The 19,496-nt window shown below is 39.5% G+C and overlaps 3 protein-coding genes across 5 annotated transcripts; all 3 read right to left on the reverse strand.

Moving 5' to 3' along the window:
- Positions 1–4,385: 4,385 nt before the first annotated feature.
- LOC139916740 (protein mono-ADP-ribosyltransferase PARP11-like) lies at positions 4,386–7,575 on the reverse strand. The gene is made up of 8 exons (XM_071905734.2): positions 7,544–7,575; positions 6,355–6,468; positions 6,143–6,257; positions 5,982–6,051; positions 5,516–5,570; positions 5,104–5,237; positions 4,851–5,002; positions 4,386–4,743 (listed from the first exon to the last, which is right to left on the reverse strand). The coding sequence occupies exons 2-8, from the start codon at positions 6,463–6,465 to the stop codon at positions 4,445–4,447; spliced, it is 936 nt and encodes a 311-aa protein (XP_071761835.2). The 5' UTR covers positions 6,466–6,468; positions 7,544–7,575; the 3' UTR covers positions 4,386–4,444.
- Positions 7,576–8,573: 998 nt separating this feature from the next.
- On the reverse strand, positions 8,574–11,102 carry LOC139916733 (protein mono-ADP-ribosyltransferase PARP11-like). Of its 3 annotated transcripts, none has more exons than XM_071905722.2 (8): positions 10,963–11,102; positions 10,450–10,563; positions 10,238–10,329; positions 10,077–10,146; positions 9,852–9,915; positions 9,434–9,567; positions 9,181–9,332; positions 8,574–9,070 (listed from the first exon to the last, which is right to left on the reverse strand). In XM_071905722.2, the coding sequence occupies exons 2-8, from the start codon at positions 10,527–10,529 to the stop codon at positions 8,772–8,774; spliced, it is 891 nt and encodes a 296-aa protein (XP_071761823.2). In that variant the 5' UTR covers positions 10,530–10,563; positions 10,963–11,102; the 3' UTR covers positions 8,574–8,771. The 3 variants fall into 3 exon arrangements, with proteins under 3 accessions (XP_071761823.2, XP_071761821.2, XP_071761822.2); XM_071905720.2 differs by having other exon boundaries at positions 10,238–10,352; XM_071905721.2 differs by lacking the exon at positions 10,963–11,102 and having other exon boundaries at positions 10,450–10,660.
- Positions 11,103–11,365: 263 nt separating this feature from the next.
- Positions 11,366–19,010, reverse strand: LOC139916643 (protein mono-ADP-ribosyltransferase PARP11-like). The gene is made up of 8 exons (XM_071905581.2): positions 18,874–19,010; positions 18,493–18,617; positions 17,868–17,988; positions 17,572–17,647; positions 17,110–17,182; positions 14,115–14,242; positions 13,449–13,600; positions 11,366–13,351 (listed from the first exon to the last, which is right to left on the reverse strand). The coding sequence occupies exons 2-8, from the start codon at positions 18,607–18,609 to the stop codon at positions 13,035–13,037; spliced, it is 984 nt and encodes a 327-aa protein (XP_071761682.1). The 5' UTR covers positions 18,610–18,617; positions 18,874–19,010; the 3' UTR covers positions 11,366–13,034.
- Positions 19,011–19,496: the final 486 nt, after the last annotated feature.

Raw genomic sequence — 19,496 nt, forward strand, 5'->3', positions numbered from 1 at the left:
ATCACATGCCTGGCTTTGAGCTCACCAAGCTGTAAATATTTAACAAGGTACAAAACTTAACGCACTCATTTACTTACAACTACTCACAGCCAGAGTTTTAAGCATTTTAAAGCATGCAATGAAGCTTAATGTTCATCTATGAGGAAATAACACAACACATGCAGTTTGGTTATGTAATAGCAATAATAAGAATCAAACATGCATTTGTTATGTGTAGAAAACAGCTTTTTGTAACACTATCTGCTACTTATCAGTGAATCTGCCCATCTTACCCATAAAATAGTTTACTGAGAGGATAGCATGGGTCTTATTTATGGTCTTAGTAAACAATTACATCTACAGTAACTCAACTCAAGACTAATGAACCAATAAATACTATGCAGTCATATAAACAATGTACACTAGACTGTACGATATTGAGCAAGAAAAAATAATTGGGATATGACTTGCTCTACATGTGGACAGATTATTCTGTACAGCCTATTTCAGTCCTTAAATATGTTCACAAAATATGTATGTCAGGTGGAGTAAGGGGTTATAAGACTTTCTCAGCTTGAATAAAATCAAAGATTTTGTCTGATGTACAACCTATGATGATAAATTGCGTCCTCTTTTAGAAATTTCTATACATATATTTCTGTACACTCAAACACCCTTGAAAAATCACACACAGAGATGCAAACACTCTAAATCATGTTGTTCCACTGTAGACTGCCAACATTTGAAAAATTCTTGAAATATTGATATATTGATATTGATTGATAGCACAAAATAAAAGAAATTGTGGTACTGTACTTTTGAAAAATAAAAGAACTGAACAGTCGTTAGTTGATGAAATGACAATACCTTTACAGACTGGATCGTCTATATTTTAGAAATGTTTAATGATGAACTTCAGGTAATGATTATTTTTTTCCCCCAAAAATGGATATATAACATTTCAGAAATGAACTCTTCAACTACAGTTTTTGGCCAAACGAGTCAAGTCCTCCAATCCTGGATCTTCCTCACACATTCCTCTATCCATAGTGATAAAGCTCATTAGAATTGCATATGAAGGTGGTGTCCCATGACCCCTGCGGAGAGGGTAAACAGAGAGGTCCTCTTTTTTGCAAGTCTAGCCCCATCTGAATGTGCCTCTGTGCTTCCCAGGTCACGCTAGCTTGACACCCAATGAGGAAGCACTTTGATGCCCCTCTTCTTCCTGCCTGTGTGGTTGACCACACCACCGGGAGTGGGGCCAAGGAGCAGATATGCAGAATCCGCTGTTCCAGCAACCAGTGCAATCCAATCCAATCCAATCCAGCGCAGGGAAAACTTCGGAAAAATTATTAATGTGACCATGTTTGGATTTCAATTTAGCCTTTTCACATCCACTCACGCTAAAATGAAAAATACAAGTAATCTGTTTTAGGAGCTTGCAAGTAGGCCACCTTGCCTCATTACAGCTGAGTAATATTTTCCTCCTGTACTTGAGTAGAGACAGTCCTTGTTACCCAGCTGCCAATTACCCATAAGCTGCCTTTGTCACTCAAAAGATGAAAGTTACTCGCACATGATGGCTCCATCTGTGTTTGGGTGTTCCATATCCGGCAGACATGACTTCTGACGGCAGGAGCAACACCTGCGACGCCTGGGCTTAAAGGGAGAGGTAAACTAGGGAAGGAAGTGAGACAGGCCCGTGACAGATGAAAGACTTCCTCCCTACCACGCCTGCTAGGTAAGCATGTGGGATGGGGGAAGCATAGAATGGCTACTCAAAGAACACAAAGTTACTTTAAGCTTTGGTATTTCAGCCAACTGAAGTTCAGGGACATGCTAGATATGGTCTAACTGAACAGGAAAATGGCAACGTGTGCACATACAAATATCTCCTGAACAATACCTGTTCACACACTGTCAAGGTCGATCTTAGGCCTGCAAACTCTCAGGTATGGATACTCCTGACTACTCTCACTCTACTTTGACTTCCAGCAAGTCAGACACCTATCCCATATAAGGTGCTGCTGGAGTAGAACACATGCAAACAAGTGTCCCGTCCAACAATTCAGTCGATCAATCACCCCATTAATCAACCCATCAAGTATAAAAACAGAAAATAGAAAAAAGACTATCAGTAACATAATGGGCAGTTAATATGGTGACCAACATGCCATTGAAGTGCAGCAAGTGGGAAGGGCAAAGAAAGGCATAAACCAAACATCTTCATCAATTTCTATTTATATGATCTAAAACAGGAATACTCTGTTAGACTGAGATGAAAAGTCAAACCAGTTAAATAGTCCAAATAACTTGTAGCCTGTAGTGCTGCCAAGCTGCAGAAATGAATATTGATAAACCCCTCCATTATGCAAAGGCTATAACAACCTTACCATCACATGTAGTAAAAACCAGTGGCTTGACTCATAGGAAAGGCTGGAAAAAAACTTTTCCAGTATTGCAACAATAGTGTCTTGTCCCCTGTCATTTTTGCTACTGACTGATTAAATCCACTTGTCTTAAACCACTAAAATGCTAAGTGAATGTTACTGGGTGCTAATGTTAGCCTTTGTTTTGCTTTTTCACAACTATGTGGTCTAATGCCTGGACTGTTATTGTGTTAAATAAGTGATGAATTGGAGGTGAAGGATAGTGGGCTTCTTAACATTACTGGCAAAGGTGAGAACCAATTCCCTTCCCCTCAATTCCATGTTGTAACTCCACTCCGTTTATATCTGGCCGACAACCAGTTGTTGGTTAACTGATGGATGGTGCTAAGAGGATACAAGACCACAGCTGACTGCTGGCTGTTTGAAAATATTTTGAGCAGTTGCTGATTGAAACTAAAGGATTAAGTGTGTTTCCTACAGAAATAATGGTGAAGAAATGTGCCATTTCTAAGTGCTCAAATAATGCTGACCTGCCACTCCTGTGCTGAAACATCTACTGTGTCAGCAGCGACCTCTGCTGACATTTTCCCTCAAGTACAGCTGGCAAAATTGACTCCTTTGCAGGAAAAAAAAACAGTTCTAGGAAAATATTTCTCTTTTACGTTACTTCATTTGAAACAAAGTTAACATGTTGAGTGTGCTTTCAGTAGGAGGTGAATAAACCCTTATGAAAAAGAATGAGATTGTAATCCTACAATATATTTTAGTAGAATATTATTAAAAAAAAACACACATGACGAGGCCATAATAACCCATTATTAGTCCCTACAGGAATATTATAGAAACATTTTTTGTCATTTCTGGTTAAGGAAGCCCCTTCTGACAGGTGTGACACTGTATTCAGTTAGATGCATCATATTGTCAGGGGGCCAAGAATTGCTAGCAACGCCTCTGCACACAAGCCCAGAAGGCCCCAGGTCTAGTTTAGAAGGCTTATAACCCCAGTCCCAAAACATTATGAAAAGCTGGATATTATAAGATCACATTAATAAATACCACATGAATAAACACCGGTGACCTTTTGGTTTGGTTCTGCCAGGCAATTTATTTATAGAGCTCTTCTGTTTTGAGATCAAAGAAGATCATGAGGTGGTCATACAAAACTTATTGTTGTAAACAAATGTGAAAAAAGTCAAACTGTTATCATGAATTTACCTATATTTAATCTCAAGAATGACCTGGATAACTGGTAGGCTACTAGCCAGTGACCAAAGCAGAGTTGTAAACACTCTAGTACCATTTTAAATAATCTAAAAATAAATAAATGTAGCTTTCATGGTATCCACAAATTATTGATCCATCGTTTCAATGTTTTTCTTGGAAAGACTGTGTTCTAAGCCTCTTTTCCAGTCATTGTGGTGGTCAATGACTTGATGATGTATCCATGTGTATCCACAGTGTGCAAACACACACACACACACCTCAACATCATTACATTTAGTCTAATAAATGTCAGTGTTGTTCTGCTCAACATAGAGAAGTTTAGACATTTGTTTAACTCACCATAGTTGACGTTTCTGTTTTAAACTGTCAAGTGATTTGAATTAAAGATACAATAAGATGTAATGTAAATGTAAACAAACCTTTTGAAGCCTGAAAATATGTGAACTCGTGCTTAGCAGTAACATATTTTTCAGTCTCTGTAACTAAAGCTCTGACAATAAATTTCAAATGAAAAGAAGGTTTTCTTACTGATTACTAGAAGTAATCAGCTAAATAATTTAAATAATTAACCATACTGCAATTATGGACTGGGGCTTTTGCCATAGAAAAAAGAACAAAATAATGAGAGAAAGTGATGTCAATTGTTGCTTTCAACTTTGTATTAAAATTAAAAAGTTTTATATTTTGTGTAACTGGAAAACAGCAGTAGAGGAAAAATAACCTTTCAAGACTTGAAATCCAAAGTGCTTCTCTGTTGGCAACCTTCAGCTCTCCATGGTTTCTTTTCAAACATTTGCATCCAGACAGTCTGATGTAAGCATGTTGCACTTGCTCCAAATCTTCTCTTGAGTTCAGCAGTACTGAATCAAATACTCTGGATATATTTGATTTGGATCAAAAATGACAAAGATTCTGGGATCTTTGATGTCATCCACACAGCTGTCGTGGTTGTTTGTTGAACTTGCATGATCGGGTTTTTGGAAATCCATGTGTCCCTCCTTTGAGTTTCCAATCATCACCCGGGCTAAAAATATTATTTTACTTCGTTGGCCTTGTACAGCTTGTGATGCCCCGCCATACAGTGGCAATGGATCAGTGCTCCATTGACTGTAATTGTCTGCATATGAAGCATGTCTTGCAAAGTATGTCCCTAAGTGAGAAAAAAATAGATTAACTACAGGAACTCTGGTGCACAAATGGACATATTACACTACTAAATATGTGCTGTTATCTTGTTGCTGTATCATTCTCACTCACCTTTTCCAAACAAATGGCCATTAATGCCAGCTAATCTGAAGTCAAAGTTATATGTGCAAATATTGTGCACATTGCTGATTTGGGTTCCATGAAATATTCTTCTCTCGTTGATTTCTTTGACACCTTGAATCCTCATCAGCTGTTTCTTCTTCCTTTATAACACAAAGAGAGTGAAGAGAAAGGCCATTTTGAATGCCAGCAGAGGGAGCAGGTGCAGTAGAATAAACAGCACAGCTCATGGAAAGCCACCTACCTGCAATACAGTTCCCACAGGTCTAAGTTCTGTATCCTGCTGATTGATACGATGGTTCTGTCCAACAAGCCATCCTTCTTCATGAAATCTGCCACAGTCTGATACTCAGGGGTGACTTCATTCAGACAGATTAACTGTAAAATAATAATAATAAAAATAATGTAATCACTCTGCACCCAACCAAGCCATATTTGACCTAATAATGCAGTCTTTGAATTCCAGTGGGATATATTTTGCCTTAATACTTTAACTTGCCCAGTTGCTGTTTTAATCTGTAGAGACACTATTTGCCTGAGGTTTATTTGTTCTGAAATGTAAAAGATGCTAAAAATAAATGCATAGAAACAACAACTGAAAATTGATACAGAATGGATATTTGCTTTACTAAATAGTTCAATTTTCTGTCAATCACCTGATATGGCAGTTTGGGATCAACCATTTCCCAGAAAACAGAACTGCAGGAACACCTAGAAGGAGAGGAGTGGTTAGTGTCTGTTGGGCTGACAGTAACTTTCACTTTCATTTTGCCAGAAACCGAGATTATACATGAACGTTGCATAATATTGATTCATCCACTCTTTATTGCTTTAAGTTTATTGTAATTATCATCATCATCATCATCATCATACTATAAAGCAAGGAATCTCTGTCTGTCTGTCTGTCTGTTCTTCGCATATCTCGAGAACCGTTCGTCCGATCTATTTCACACTTGGCGGGTGTATTGCTGGGGACCCAAGGATGTGCAGTGTCGGATTTGGTGCAATTTGGACACGCGACACGTTCAATATTAATAAACTTTGAATAAACAAGCGAACAGCGCTCCGTGCAGCAGCGGGGCGAACGGGCACTGCACTAGTTTATTGAATCCCTTGTTTCACCTTATCTGAACGTGGCAGGATCGTTGGATTCTCCTTTGCTGTCCTGTGGTACGGTCAGTCTGTAACATTGCTGAATAGAGAGAAATGAATCATGTCACCCACACAAGCTCATTATAAATCAAATGAAGACTTTATGTGAACAAGAAAAATTACTCAAATACCTGAGAAATCGATCTTGCTGCCACCAGTGGATGAAAATGTCTGTAAAACCCCTTTTGAGTCTTTTAGGTAACACCTTTCTATATCATCTGTGCTGAGGGAGATATCTGGGTCTTCCTGCCATTCAAACAACATTGATCAGGAAACAATTCTTAGTTCACAAACTAACAGACATATTATGACTGATCTGTATAGTGATGTAGGGTTGGGGTACCTCAAACCTGTGCCACCTTCCACAGTCTGCCAGATAGTACCAGCACCATGGTGTGTCTGATGTGTCCATGTATTCCACATCCTGACTGCCCTCTTCCCGATTATTCCACATCGTCTAGACAGACACACATATAAAATGGATCATACTACAACAGAAAAAGTATTTTAAGTTAATAATTTTAAGGTTTTAAAGCTGACCTACCTCACCCAGACTCGCTCAGGTAGCTTGGAGTAGTGTGGTGCGCCTGACTAACATGAATGAAACTTGATTCATAGCCACACCCCCCTTTCCTCAGGTAGGATGGTTTTCCTCACTTAGAGGCAGGACTGGTACAGTATGTGATGCTGTTACCAGCACAAGATCATTTTGTCATCTAAATCCTTGTACAATGTCATTAGTCCCTCCCCAGAAGCGCATTGCATTCATCAAAGAAAATCGGAGATGGTTTCTGGTAATTATGACTTCCGTATCTCATAATTAGCCTACGAGATCTTTATCTCGCAGGTGCGTTTTGTGCTTTCAAAGGTGATATTGAATCTATTGATGTCAGAATATGACATCAGTTCAACTCACAAATCACTTAGGTATTTGAAAGGTTATTCACTGATATACATTGATAGTGTTATCTGATGAGTTTTGTAGCAATGATGTTTCAGGTGCCCGTTGTAATTATTTCCTGGGTCTTTACTGGGGTGGTTATGTATTAGGGTTTTTGTCAGAATTTTGCACTTTCAATACAAATCATTGTAACTGTAAAGAATCTGTCTGGTCTCATTATTTACCCTCTCTGCTCCCAGTAGACGAACCCAGTTTCCCATTCTACTGAGTGTAGTAATCCACCGTAACTCAGTAGTATACTGTATACCAGCCTTGCCACAGTGACTTTAGTTTACTCCAATAGCCTGCACAGTCCCCAGATCTCAACCCATGAGCACCTTTGGGATGAGGTGCAGTGGGATGTTCACAACAAGAGAGTGCTGCTGAAAAATCACCATCGAGTCAGCATGGACCGAGATCGCTGTGGAACGTTTCCAGCACCTTGTTGAATACATGCCTCAAATTTCAGGCTGTTCTGGAGGCAAAATGGGGTCCTAACCCTGTACCAGCTAGGTGTGCCTAAGTAATTGGATACTGAGTGTATGTCACAGTGATGCCCGTATACACACATACATGTCATTATTGTACTCACTTGATAGGGCTCATCTGTATTGATTCTCTCCCAGTGACAGGGAACAGGCAAGGCCAAATTATCACATATAAACCTGAGAGAATGAAAAGGAGAGAGAGAAGGAAAGGGGTCACTGATTAAATTGTTCCAGCAATGTCAGGCTGTAATGAATCCCACTGTGTTTAGGTGCATTATATAAATACAGCATGTGCTATTTGGCAAATGTGTACATAAAATAAATAACTTTGTCATAAGATATCCTAAGTATTTGTGCCTGGAGGAGAAATACTCCTCTCTTGCCCCTCTCCCCAGGGAGATCAGCTGGAATCACCTTGGATCTGGCAGCTAATATCTCTTCTCCTTTAGAGGAATGGATGAAGTGAAGACAAAAGTCCTCTGCATGTTTACTCCAACCACTTTTGTTACTGGCAAATATTATACACAGTTGCTCAAGCTTACCTGAAGCCAGTTGCAGAGTGGAGGGAGCGTTTGATTGGTCGCTACTTCCCCGTTGTTACATTTATCTTATCCAGTCATTGTGGTGGTCAATGACTTGATGATGTATTCATGTGTATCCACAGTGTGCACACACACACAGACACACACACTTCAACATCATTATATTTAATCTAATAAATGTCAGTAGTGTTCTGCTCAACAGAGAAGTTTAGACATTTGTTTAACTCACCATAGTTGACGTTTCTGTTTTAAACTGTCAAGTGATATGAATTAAAGATACAATAAGATGTAATGTAAATGTAAACAAACCCTTTGAAGCCTAAAAATATGTGAACTCGTGCTTAGCAGTAACATATTTTTCAGTCTCTGTAGCTAAAGCTCTGACAATAAATTTCAAATGAAAAGAAGATTTTCTTTACTAGAAGTAATCGGCTAAATAATTTCAATAATTAACCATACTCCAATTATGGACTGGGGCTTTTGTCATAGAAAAAAAGAAGAACATAATACAACAATACAACAAATAACGAGAGAAAGTGATATTAATTGTTGCTTTCAACTTTGTATTAAAATTAAAAAGTTTTATGTTTTGTGTAACTGGAAAATAGCAGTAGAGGAAAAATAACCTTTCAAGACTTGAAAAAAAAGTGCTTCTCTGTTGGCAACCTTCAGCTCTCCATGGTTTCTTCATAGTTGTCAATACAAAATCCATTGAGAAACATGCTGAAATAATCCAAACATTTACATCCAGACAGTCTGATGTAAGCATGTTGCACTTGCTCGAAAGAGTTCAGCAGTACTGAATCAAATACTCTGGATATATTTGATTTGGATCAAAAATGACAAAGATTTTGGGATCACTGATGTTATCCACACAGCTGTCGTGGTTGTTTGTTGAAGTTTCATGATCGGGTTTTTGGAATTCCTTGTGTCCCTTCTTTGAGTTTCCAATCATCACCCGGGCTAAAAACATTATTTTACTTCGTTGGCCTTGTACAGCTTGTGATGCCCCGCCATACAGTGGCAATGGATCAGTGCTCCATTGACTGTACTTGTCTGCATATGAAGCATGTCTTGCAAAGTATGTCCCTATGTGAGAAAAAAATAGATTAACTACAGGAACTCTGGTGCACAAATGGACATATTACACTACTAAATATGTTGTACTGTTGTCTTGTTGCTGTATCATTCTCACTCACCTTTTCCAAACACATGGCCATTTGTGCTAGGTAATCTGAAGTCAAAGTTATATGTGCAAATATTGTGCACATTGCTGATTTGGGTTCCATGAAATATTCTTCTCTCGTTGATTTCTTTGACACCTTGAATCCTCATCAGCTGTTTCTTCTTCCTTTATGACACAAAGAGAGTGAAGAGAAAGGCCATTTTGAATGCCAGCATTGGGAGCAGGTGCAGTAGAATAAACAGCACAGCTCATGGAAAGCCACCTACCTGCAATACAGTTCCCACAGGTCTAAGTTCTGTATCCTGCTGATTGATACGATGGTTCTGTCCAACAAGCCATCCTTCTTCATGAAATCTGCCACAGTCTGATACTCAGGGGTGACTTCATTCAGACAGATTAACTGTAAAATAATAATAATAATAATAACGTAATGACTGATTGACTGAGCCATATTTGACCTAATAATGCAGTCTTTGAATTCCAATGGGATATATTTTGCCTTAATACTTTAACTTGCCCAGTTGCTGTTTTAATCTGTAGAGACACTATTTGCCTGAGGTTTTTTTTTTTTTTCTGAAATGTAAAAAATGCTAAAAAAATAAAATAAATGCATAGAAACAACATCTGAAACTGATACAGAATGGATATTTGCTTTACTAAATAGTTCAATTTTCTGTCAGTCACCTGATATGGCAGTTTGGGATCAAACATTTCCCAGAAAACAGGGACAGAACTAAAACAGGAACACCTAGAACGGAGAGGAGTGGTTAGTGTCTGTTGGGCTGACAGTAACTTTCACTTTCATTTTGCCAGAAACTGAGACTATACATGGACGTTGCATAATATTGATTCATCCACTCTTTATTGCTTTAAGTTTATTGTAATTATTTATTGAATCCCTTGTTTCACCTTATCTGAACGTGGCAGGATCGTTGGATTCTCCTTTGCCGTCCTGTGGTACGGTCAGTCTGTAACATTGCTGAATAGAGAGAAATTAATCATGTCACCTACACAAGCTCATTATAAATCAAATGAAGACTTTATGTGAACAAGAAAAATTACTCAAATACCTGAGAAATCGATATTGCTGCCACCAGTGGATGAAAATGTCTGTAAAACCCCTTTTGAGTCTTTTAGGTAACACCTTTCTATATCATATGTGCTGAGGGAGATATCTGGGTCATCCTGCAATTCAAACAACATTGATCAGGAAACAATTCTTAGTTCACAAACTAACAGACAGATTATGACTGATCTGTATAGTGATGTAGGGTTGGGGTACCTCAAACCTGTGCCACCTTCCACAGTCTGCCAGATAGTACCAGCACCATGGTGTGTCTGATGTGTCCATGTATTCCACATGCTGACTGCCCTCTGCCCGATTATTCCACATCGTCTAGACAGATACACACATAAAATGGATCATATTACAACAGAAAAAGTCTTTTAAGTTAATAATTTTATATTCTACACTTTCCAATGTTTTATTTTATGTCTTCAGGTCCATTAAAAGCTGTTTGTGTGGTGTCATGTACCAAAAACGCTCTCAATCCATTTTTACATGTTCATTTTCCAGCATCTCTCCGAGCCTTACCAAGCCTGACCTTACCTGTTGCTGTGTCTTTACGGCTCATTAATATTAACGACCCCTCTGTTCTGATTGGCTAACCGTTTCAAGAGTGAAACGTACACCACAGCCCGGCGGACAGATAGGGAAAATTCGCCGGTAAATACACAATGACAACCGCTTTGGAAAAAAAAAAAATGCTTTGTAAAAAAATGATGATGAGCTTACCATTGTGATGCCACAAAGTAGAGGCTCGGTTTTCTAATATGGATTGTGTGGATTTAGTTGGCTATCGTGCGTTTTGATACTTCCACGATGTTAATCAGAGGCAAGGGAAATCCCGTTTTACACGATATGGGACCTTTAGCTGACCCACCTCATACCCGGACTCACTCAGCAGGTCGCTTGGAGCTATTAGGGCTGAGTGTGGTGCGCCTGACTATCATGAATTAAACTTTATTCATAGCCACACCCCCCTTCCTCAGACAGGACGGATTTCCTCACTCAGAGGCAAGACTGGGACAGTATGTGACACTGTTACAGCACAAGATCATTTTGTCATCTAAATCCTTGTGCGATGTCATCAGTCTTCTCCCCTGACAGTAGTTTTACAATAAAACAAATACTTGAATGTGCTTTAATGAAAAGCTTTATTAGTAATACAATGTGCAAAATACAGACACACACATACCCGCACACACCTGCACACATACTCACTCACCCCCACACATACGTCTGTGGTGTATGATCCAAGACACATGGTTGCTGCCGTTTCACTCATATGATGTACATGATTTGCTGGAGCTCCACTCTTGTACTGTAGCACCCTCTTGTGGCAAATTTAATACTCTGCATTGTAGTATTTGTTTTTTGTTTTTTTCCACAAATGTAAAACATGAAAGGGTAAGACATTATGCAAAGAGCAAGGGTGTAGAAAGCAAACAATGAATTCAACAACGATACATAACAAAGCATCATTACAGCATGGTTAATTTACAGTACTATACATGTGCTGGCCACACTAATTTTTGGATAAATTTACACCAGGGGAAAAGTTAAACCGGCTTTTTCCTTATCAGCAGATCAAAGTTAAGAGTAAACACAGATGTGAACAGGTGGCAACATTAGACTCAGATCATTAAATTCCAATGTGATGTTAAATTTGATCTTACTTTGGTTTTATGCCCAACTGGAAATCTGATATGAACTTTGTTCCTGGTGTAAACTCATACAAAATTCAACCACAGTCCATGTCAATTATTTTTCCGATTTCAATCAATGTTCATAAAGCACATACAGAGCAGTATTGCCCAAGGACCATGGACACACAACAAAGTGAACATGACATTACGACTTTATGTCATTGTGACACAATTACAGACCCTTTCATGGAAAGGAAAGAAAAATTGTGCATTGATGCATGGTTAAAAAAAAGAGCAGAGGTAGAGGCTGTTTTGCTTGAATTAAAAACGTGCTTCCCATGCATACATAATATGTTTTACTACGTACACACAGATGTTTGAGTGTATCTAACAGTGACAGACCACGGTGCCACATGGGTAAGCAGGAAAAAGCAGTGGTTTTTGTCATTTGGGACAATGTCTACATGACTTGGACACTCATGGGATTAAGGTTTGCTACCCAGCCCATTTAAGCAGACTGCTACAGCTAGACCTACTGCATACATTACTGTAGATGTTCTTAAGGAGTATACTTAAGGAAACCTACAACCGAGCTTGTGCCTGATGCTGTGGATGTGAAGGAAGTGCTGTGGTGTTAAGGTTGTGCCGATGCCAGGACATCGCCTGTAAGCTACAGGCTGCAAATGTGCCACTCCTATTTTAAACAACTGTGCACATATACTCAACAAGCAAGAATGGGTACTGCATGAAATACAAAATTGCCACAAAGACTGATAAAAGAGAAAATGTATCCTCAGATTACCAGAGTGGTTCAGTATTTGCATCTTTTTTATATCACAGAAACATCCCAAGCAGTGTGTGAGTAATAGGGCCCTTCTGTGCACGACCAACATCTTAGAATATACAGTATATAAAACTATACACAAACACTATTGTCTTCTTGCTTTTCCAGTATTCCCTAAAGGCACTTTAGATGACCCATGCCCCAGTCAGGCAGTGGATCTAACTGAAAGAAATAACCAAGGTCCCTTTAACTGCTTCTCTTGCCATGTTATCCAGTCATCTGATTTCCGTCTCCTAAATCCTTGTTTGAGATCCAGCCTCTATAGTTCATATGTTTTGAAGGAAAAAAAAAAGTTCATAAACTCTTCTTAGGCATCAGTAGAACTCAATCAGATACTCCGGGTAAATCTGGTTGCTGTCAAAGATGACATAAATCTTTGGATTGGCCATATCGTCCACGCAACTGTCATAAAAGTTGGTGAAGCTGGCGTCCTTGGAGGGCGGTCTGCAGTACATAGGATGACCGACGGTGTATTCCCCAACCAGCACTCTGGCCAGGAACATGGTCTTATAGGGAGGCTCGCTGGCAAATATTGGCGGGGCGAGCCCGTGTCTCTGCAAGGCGGTGTTGTGCTTCCCCGTGGTAAGACAGAATTTACTGGAGTATTTGGCATCCCTGGCAAAATAGCTCCCTGGAGGAGAGAAGTGCGAGGGAAATGTTGAAATCTAAACAAAAAAAACGTGGGTTAATCGCTACATGATGTTACATCACAAGACGCAGGGATCTACCTTTGCCGTAGACATCGCCGTGGCTTCCGGTCAGCCGCCAGTCAAAGTTATATGTGCATATAGCTTGTACGTTGCTGTGGCCTGTGCCGTGAAACAACATGCGCTCCTCAATCTCCAGTGTGCGCTTGACTTTTCGCAACTGTGTTTTTTTCCTTTGGGGGTGGGGGGGAACCAAGGAATGACAACACAGGAATGAGTATTGATCAGTCCCTTCCTACTGTATGAGTTCATGCTCAAGCCATCACAAAGGGCTATGTACAAAGGAGATGTACTCAAAACTGACTTTCAGAGACAAAGACACACTGACTGTGATTTCAGATGTTAGAGCAAAATCAATTAATGGTTTTGGGAAAGGTGAGTGAGTGAATGTTCTCACCTTATTTATTTACTTTAACAGTGGAAAAGCTTTGTCTACAGCGGAAGCCTAGTAAAAATAGTGCCATTGCTTGCAGTTTTCCAAGAAAGCTTTGTTGTAATTCTACCCACTGTGAATACATTTTTGCACTAGATAAAATTGAAATCATAAAATCAACCCAAATCATAATCACCAAGTTCAACTCAGCAGAATCCTCTGCCCACACAAAACATGACAGTTTATTTTTTACTTCTCTACGGACTTTGTACAATCCACTCACAAACATACAGACAATGTTAACAACACTCTACCTGCAGAAGAACTCCCATAAGTCCAGGTTCTGAATCCTCTGGATGGATTTGATTGGATGTCCCATCGTCCTTTCATACAGTCTGGCTACTTCTTTAAACTCGTAGGTGTCTCTGCCAAGCTGGATGAGCTGAAAGAACGCATGGGAACGGTCAGAATCAAAGTAATGGCAAGCAAGTAAAAAAAAGTAAATAAAAAAGAAAGTAAATAAAATGCAAAAGCCATGTTACCATCAGAGAAACATGCTTTCGGTCAAGCACAAACACAGCAGACTGTTACACTGAATGTCAAAGACATGTCGGAAAATGAAAAGAAATAATGGAAGACCAGTAAAACCTTAAAAAACTACTATACAGTATACACTCAGTATCCACTTCATTAGGTACACATCCCTGTAGATAGAGGAACAAAAAGATGAAGCTACAGTGGACACTGATCACCAAAACTGGACAATTGAAGAGCATCATCATCCAGCAGGATAACGCACCATCGTCTCCAGATGGTTTCAGCATAATGAGTTTACATGCAATCTCTGAATTACTATAATATCACAATTCACATACACTGAACAAAAATATAAACGCAACACTTTTGGTTTTGCTCCCATTTTTCATGAGTTGAAATAAAAGATCTAAGACTTTTTCTATGCACACAAAAGGCTTATTTCTCTCAAATTTTGTTCACAAATTTGTTTAAATCCGTGTTAGTGAGCACTTCTCCTTTGCCAAGATAATCCATCCACCTGACAGGTGTGGCACATCAAGATGCTGATTAAACAGCATGATTATTGCACAGGTGTGCCTTGGGCTGGTCACAATAAAAGGCCACTCTAAAATGTGCAGTTTTATCTTGAATTGAATCTTGACATTTATTAGGCACTGAACTATGGATCTCACATGACTAGGGCTACAGATATGCATTTTTTGAAAACCAGTCAGTATCTGGTGTGACCACCATTTGCCTCATGCAATGCGACACATCTCCTTCGCATAGAGTTGATCAGGTTGTTGATTGTGGCCTGTGGAGTGTTGGTCCACTCCTCTTCAATGGCTGTGCAAAGTTGCTGGATATTGGCAGGAATCGGAACACGCTGTCGTACACGCCGATCCAGAGCATCCCAAGTGGCCTTTTATTGTGACCAGCCCAAGGCACCTGTGCAATAATCATGCTGTTTAATCAGCATCTTGATATGCCACACCCGTCAGGTGGATGGATTATCTTGGCAAAGGAGAAGTGCTCACTAACACGGATTTAAACAAATTTGTGAACAAAATTTGAGAGAAATAAGCCTTTTGTGTGCATAGAAAAAGTCTTAGATCTTTTATTTCAACTCATGAAAAATGGGAGCAAAAACAAAAGTGTTGCATTTATATTTTTGTTCTGTATACGATATACAAAGCCCATTGAACATTTCAGCCTATCCCTGCCCAGGAACAGAAAGATTGACACCTGTTGTCTCAGCCAATCATGTATCAAATAGTCCAAGAGCAGATTCTCCCCTAACTTTCAAGCTGACTGTGCTGAGCCAAGAAGAACGCGGGAGGTCATGTTGTTACTTGTGGAATATCAAACAACCTTATCTATTAGCTGTAACTAAATATTATTTTGATAAAGCAACAAAGGCTTTTCTCTCACCTGTTGCTGCCGTGCAGCTTCAGAGATTTCTTTGAATTTGGTGACTTTAAAACTCCTGAACTCAAAACTTAAAGTCAGTACAATTATGCTAGGTCACTGGCTAAAATGCTAATATGCTAATATTACGTTTATACGGTAAGCTCAGACACCAATTGTAGCTTCAAGTGTTTGTAAAATTTAACCTTAAAGTAGTTGCCAAAACCAAACTGTTCATTTCAGTATATTCTGTACTAAAACGCACTTGTGTTTATACGTTGTTAAATGCTGTAGAGCTTTATTTGTGGGCATGGCTCATACACTGTTTCATGCCACATTCTTGGCTTTTGGTTGTAGTTGTCCTGCCATCTTGCCGGTACTAAGTTTTTCATTATGATTCTTTCTTTTCTTCAATTATGTATGTTTAATTTCATTGTAAACATTAATCATATGATAAATTGCAAAACAGGATTGTGTATTACAGTGGTAACACTGAATGACTGATTCAGATGCATTCACATGTTGATTTACTTTTTGGTTAGGTTTTCCATTTTGATGGATTTAGGATGGCGAGCTACCTGATTCACTGGATCTTTTCAGAACTGGATTTCATCTTCTGATTTCCTTGAACTGGACTTTAGAGTTGGGTTGCTAGTTGCTACAGTACACTTCTGTGTGGTAAGACAAAAACATTACACAATGCACATTCACTGCCCTTAATGGTGCAGCATGAACTCTTAATATTAGTTGGTAACATGAAACAATGTAAGCATTGAAGTCTATGCGTTTTGTGCTTTCAAAGGTGATATTGAATCTATTGACGTCAGAATATGACATCAGTTCAACTCACAAATCACTTAGGTATTTGAAAGGTTATTCATTGATTCACTGGTGAGTTTTGTATCGGTGATATTTAAAGTGTGCGTTGTTGTAATTCTTTACTGGGGTGGTTATGTATTAGGGTTTTTGTCAGAATTTTGCACTTTCAGTACAAATCATTGTAACTACAAAGAATCTGTCTGGTCTCATTATTTAGTATATTATTATATTTAGTATACTGTATACCAGCCATGCCTTGACTTTAGTTTACTCCAATAGCCTGCACAGTCCCCAGATCTCAACCCATGAGCACCTTTGGGATGAGGTGCAGTGGGATGTTCACAACAAGAGAGTGCTGCTGAAAAATCACCATCGAGTCAGCATGGACCGAGATCGCTGTGGAACGTTTCCAGCACCTTGTTGAATACATGCCTCAAATTTCAGGCTGTTCTGGAGGCAAAAGGGGGTCCTAACCCTGTACCAGCTAGGTGTGCCTAAGTAATTGGATACTGAGTGTATGTCACAGTGATGCCCATATACACACATACATGTCATTATTGTACTCACTTGATAGGGTTCATCTGTATTGATTCTCTCCCAGTGACAGGGAACAGGCAAGGCCAAATTATCACATATAAACCTGAGAGAATGAAAGCGAGAGAGAGAGAGAGAAGGAAAGGGGTCACTGATTAAATTGTTCCAGCAATGTCAGGCTGTAATGAATTCCACTGCGTTTAGGTGCATTATATAAATACAGCATGTGCTATTTGGCAAATGTGTACATAAAATAAATAACTTTGCCATAAGATATCCTAAGTATTTGTGCCTGGAGGAGAAATACTCCTCCCTTGCCCCTCTCCCCAGGAAGATCAAACAGCAGGGTCAGCTGCAGGGCAACACCCTTGGATCTGGCAGCTAATATCTCTTCTCCTTTATAGGAATGGATGAAGTGAAGACAAAAGTTCTCTGCATGTTTACTCCAACCACTTTTGTTACTGGCAAATATTATACACAGTTGCTCAAGCTTACCTGAAGCCAGTTGCAGAGTGGAGGGAGCGTTTGATTGGTCGCTGCTTCCCCGTCGTTACATTTATCTGCCGCATGACTGGCAAGGAATTAATCAAGATTAGGGCTTCAGGAACTTAAATATTCATGCACCATTTCTGAAACAGGATTAGCTCTGATTTAAAATAAATTATCTTTACCAGAAGTTTTACACTACTTTCCATTCAAGATTCTGTAGGCTGAATATTTTGTCTGGTGAAGTGGCTCCAATAATACTTTGATTATGCACTGCCAAGCAGAAAGGCGCTCTGTCATGGTACCTGAGAAGTCCAGCCTGTACGTATATTTGGCAGTGTAGAATTCCATGACACCGTGTTGGTTCCTGTTGTAACACTGTTCAATCTGAGCGCTGGTCACAGAACACGCCGCACTGGGATCAATCTGACAGAGAGGTTGGGGGAGATGAGCTAGTCAACTGCTAAACTTAGGAACAAATGTGATGGGGTGAATAGAAATGAATGAAGCAATGGGCACAGGAGTGAGAGGTGGGTGGAGGGATGGATAGATGGATAATTTGGTCTCCAGCCGTGCCGTGGAGGGCAGAGAGCACGCAGGTTTTCATTCCAACCAAACACTATGCCAGGTAATTTCGATGATTAGGTCCTCCTCTCTGGTTGAAGGTGTGCTAATCAGTGAAAACCACCTGGTGTAGTGTTTGGTTGGACTGAAAACCTGCATACTCTCGACCCTCCATGGCACATGATGAACTTGGAGACCCCTGATTTAGAGTATCGCAGAGGGAGGGACAAAGGTTGGGATCAGTTAGATCTAGGTAGGCTTGTTCTCTGTGAAGTCCTTTGAGACATGCTTTATGATGAAGATCTATATGAATAAACTTGACTTGATGGACGTGTCCAAGTAGGTAAAGTTATGCTGACATGTTACCTCAAACATATGCCACACTCCACACTCAGCCAAGTAGAACCAGCACCAGTTTGGCTCTGAGGTGTCCATCTCCTCAATCTCTGTGGACTCCTCCTCTGGTGATCTGATGGCTAACATAGCTAAATCTGAAATTAATAAGTGAAGACAAGCACACACTTAGGCAAACTGCAACTACAAAAAAGTCAAGGTATGGGCCAAGCTGCTGTTTATTCTACCGGTAAGACAACCTAACGTTAAGGAGATGCTTGCATGACATGGTCGTGAGGACATTTCACCCTGTAAAGTAAATTCAAATTCATACAGGAAATGGCTCGAGTCAAATTGCCAGCTATCGTTACCAGCTACCGCACCCGGTGCTTTTGAACTGTACGGATGTCTTACCAGTTTTTCCAGTCTAGCTCTGACTGGGTCACTTGTGGTCGTTGTGGGGGAAAAAACTCAGTCATGCATTATGAATAAAGCACCAGAAATCGCAGGCTCAGCGTGAGAATGAGTGACTACATAACAGTTCGTCTTGCTATGGATTGTTTACTTTTATTTCCTGGTTCGTCACGTACAGTACGTCACGGCATTTGTGTCATATGACTCGCCTCATTCCTCTCCGCGCGCCCCCACAGAGATAAAGAGTATCTCATGGGTTAAAATAGTATAAACCAAACACGATGACTGACATTGTGTTTTAGTTTACAACACAAGCAAATTAAACAATCAGGTTAGGCATGAATAAATATACGTACTGAAATAATGTGTTGCCGATAGTGTCCGCGTTACGGCTTCAATGAATAGCGACAGGAATGTATGGAGGGTTTACCCACTCAGTTTATCCACTTTTTTTATTTGCGGATAGAGCCCCCCATCTCTTTTTTAGGCTACAAAAAGTCATCATAAATAGGCTACATCATTCCGATATACAGTAGATTTGTAAATATATATATATACATTTTTTTTTAAGTGCATAAAAACTCTTCTGAAAATAGAAGTAATTCTTATTCATAATGGTCGCT

Source organism: Centroberyx gerrardi, chromosome 24, assembly GCF_048128805.1.
Source record: "Centroberyx gerrardi isolate f3 chromosome 24, fCenGer3.hap1.cur.20231027, whole genome shotgun sequence".
Lineage (NCBI taxonomy): Eukaryota > Metazoa > Chordata > Actinopteri > Beryciformes > Berycidae > Centroberyx > Centroberyx gerrardi.

Bases quoted from the DNA above. Each gene is read 5' to 3' on its own strand.
- LOC139916740 (XM_071905734.2), bottom strand. From the start codon at position 6,465: ATGTGGAATAATCGGGAAGAGGGCAGTCAGGATGTGGAATACATGGAC. The intron at 5,571-5,981 runs GTGAAACAAGGG...CTCTCCTTCTAG, and splicing joins TCCTGCCACGTTCAGATAAG to GTGTTCCTGCAGTTCTGTTT. The intron at 5,003-5,103 runs GTAGGTGGCTTT...TGTGTTATAAAG, and splicing joins CTGTGGGAACTGTATTGCAG to GAAGAAGAAACAGCTGATGA.
- LOC139916733 (XM_071905720.2), bottom strand. The intron at 9,568-9,851 runs GTGACTGACAGA...ATTATTTTACAG, and splicing joins ATCCCAAACTGCCATATCAG to TTAATCTGTCTGAATGAAGT. The intron at 9,333-9,433 runs GTAGGTGGCTTT...TGTGTCATAAAG, and splicing joins CTGTGGGAACTGTATTGCAG to GAAGAAGAAACAGCTGATGA.
- LOC139916643 (XM_071905581.2), bottom strand. From the start codon at position 18,609: ATGTTAGCCATCAGATCACCAGAGGAGGAGTCCACAGAGATTGAGGAG. The intron at 17,648-17,867 runs GTACCATGACAG...ATTCCTTGCCAG, and splicing joins GTACAGGCTGGACTTCTCAG to TCATGCGGCAGATAAATGTA. The intron at 17,183-17,571 runs GTAAGCTTGAGC...TCATTCTCTCAG, and splicing joins CACTCTGCAACTGGCTTCAG to GTTTATATGTGATAATTTGG.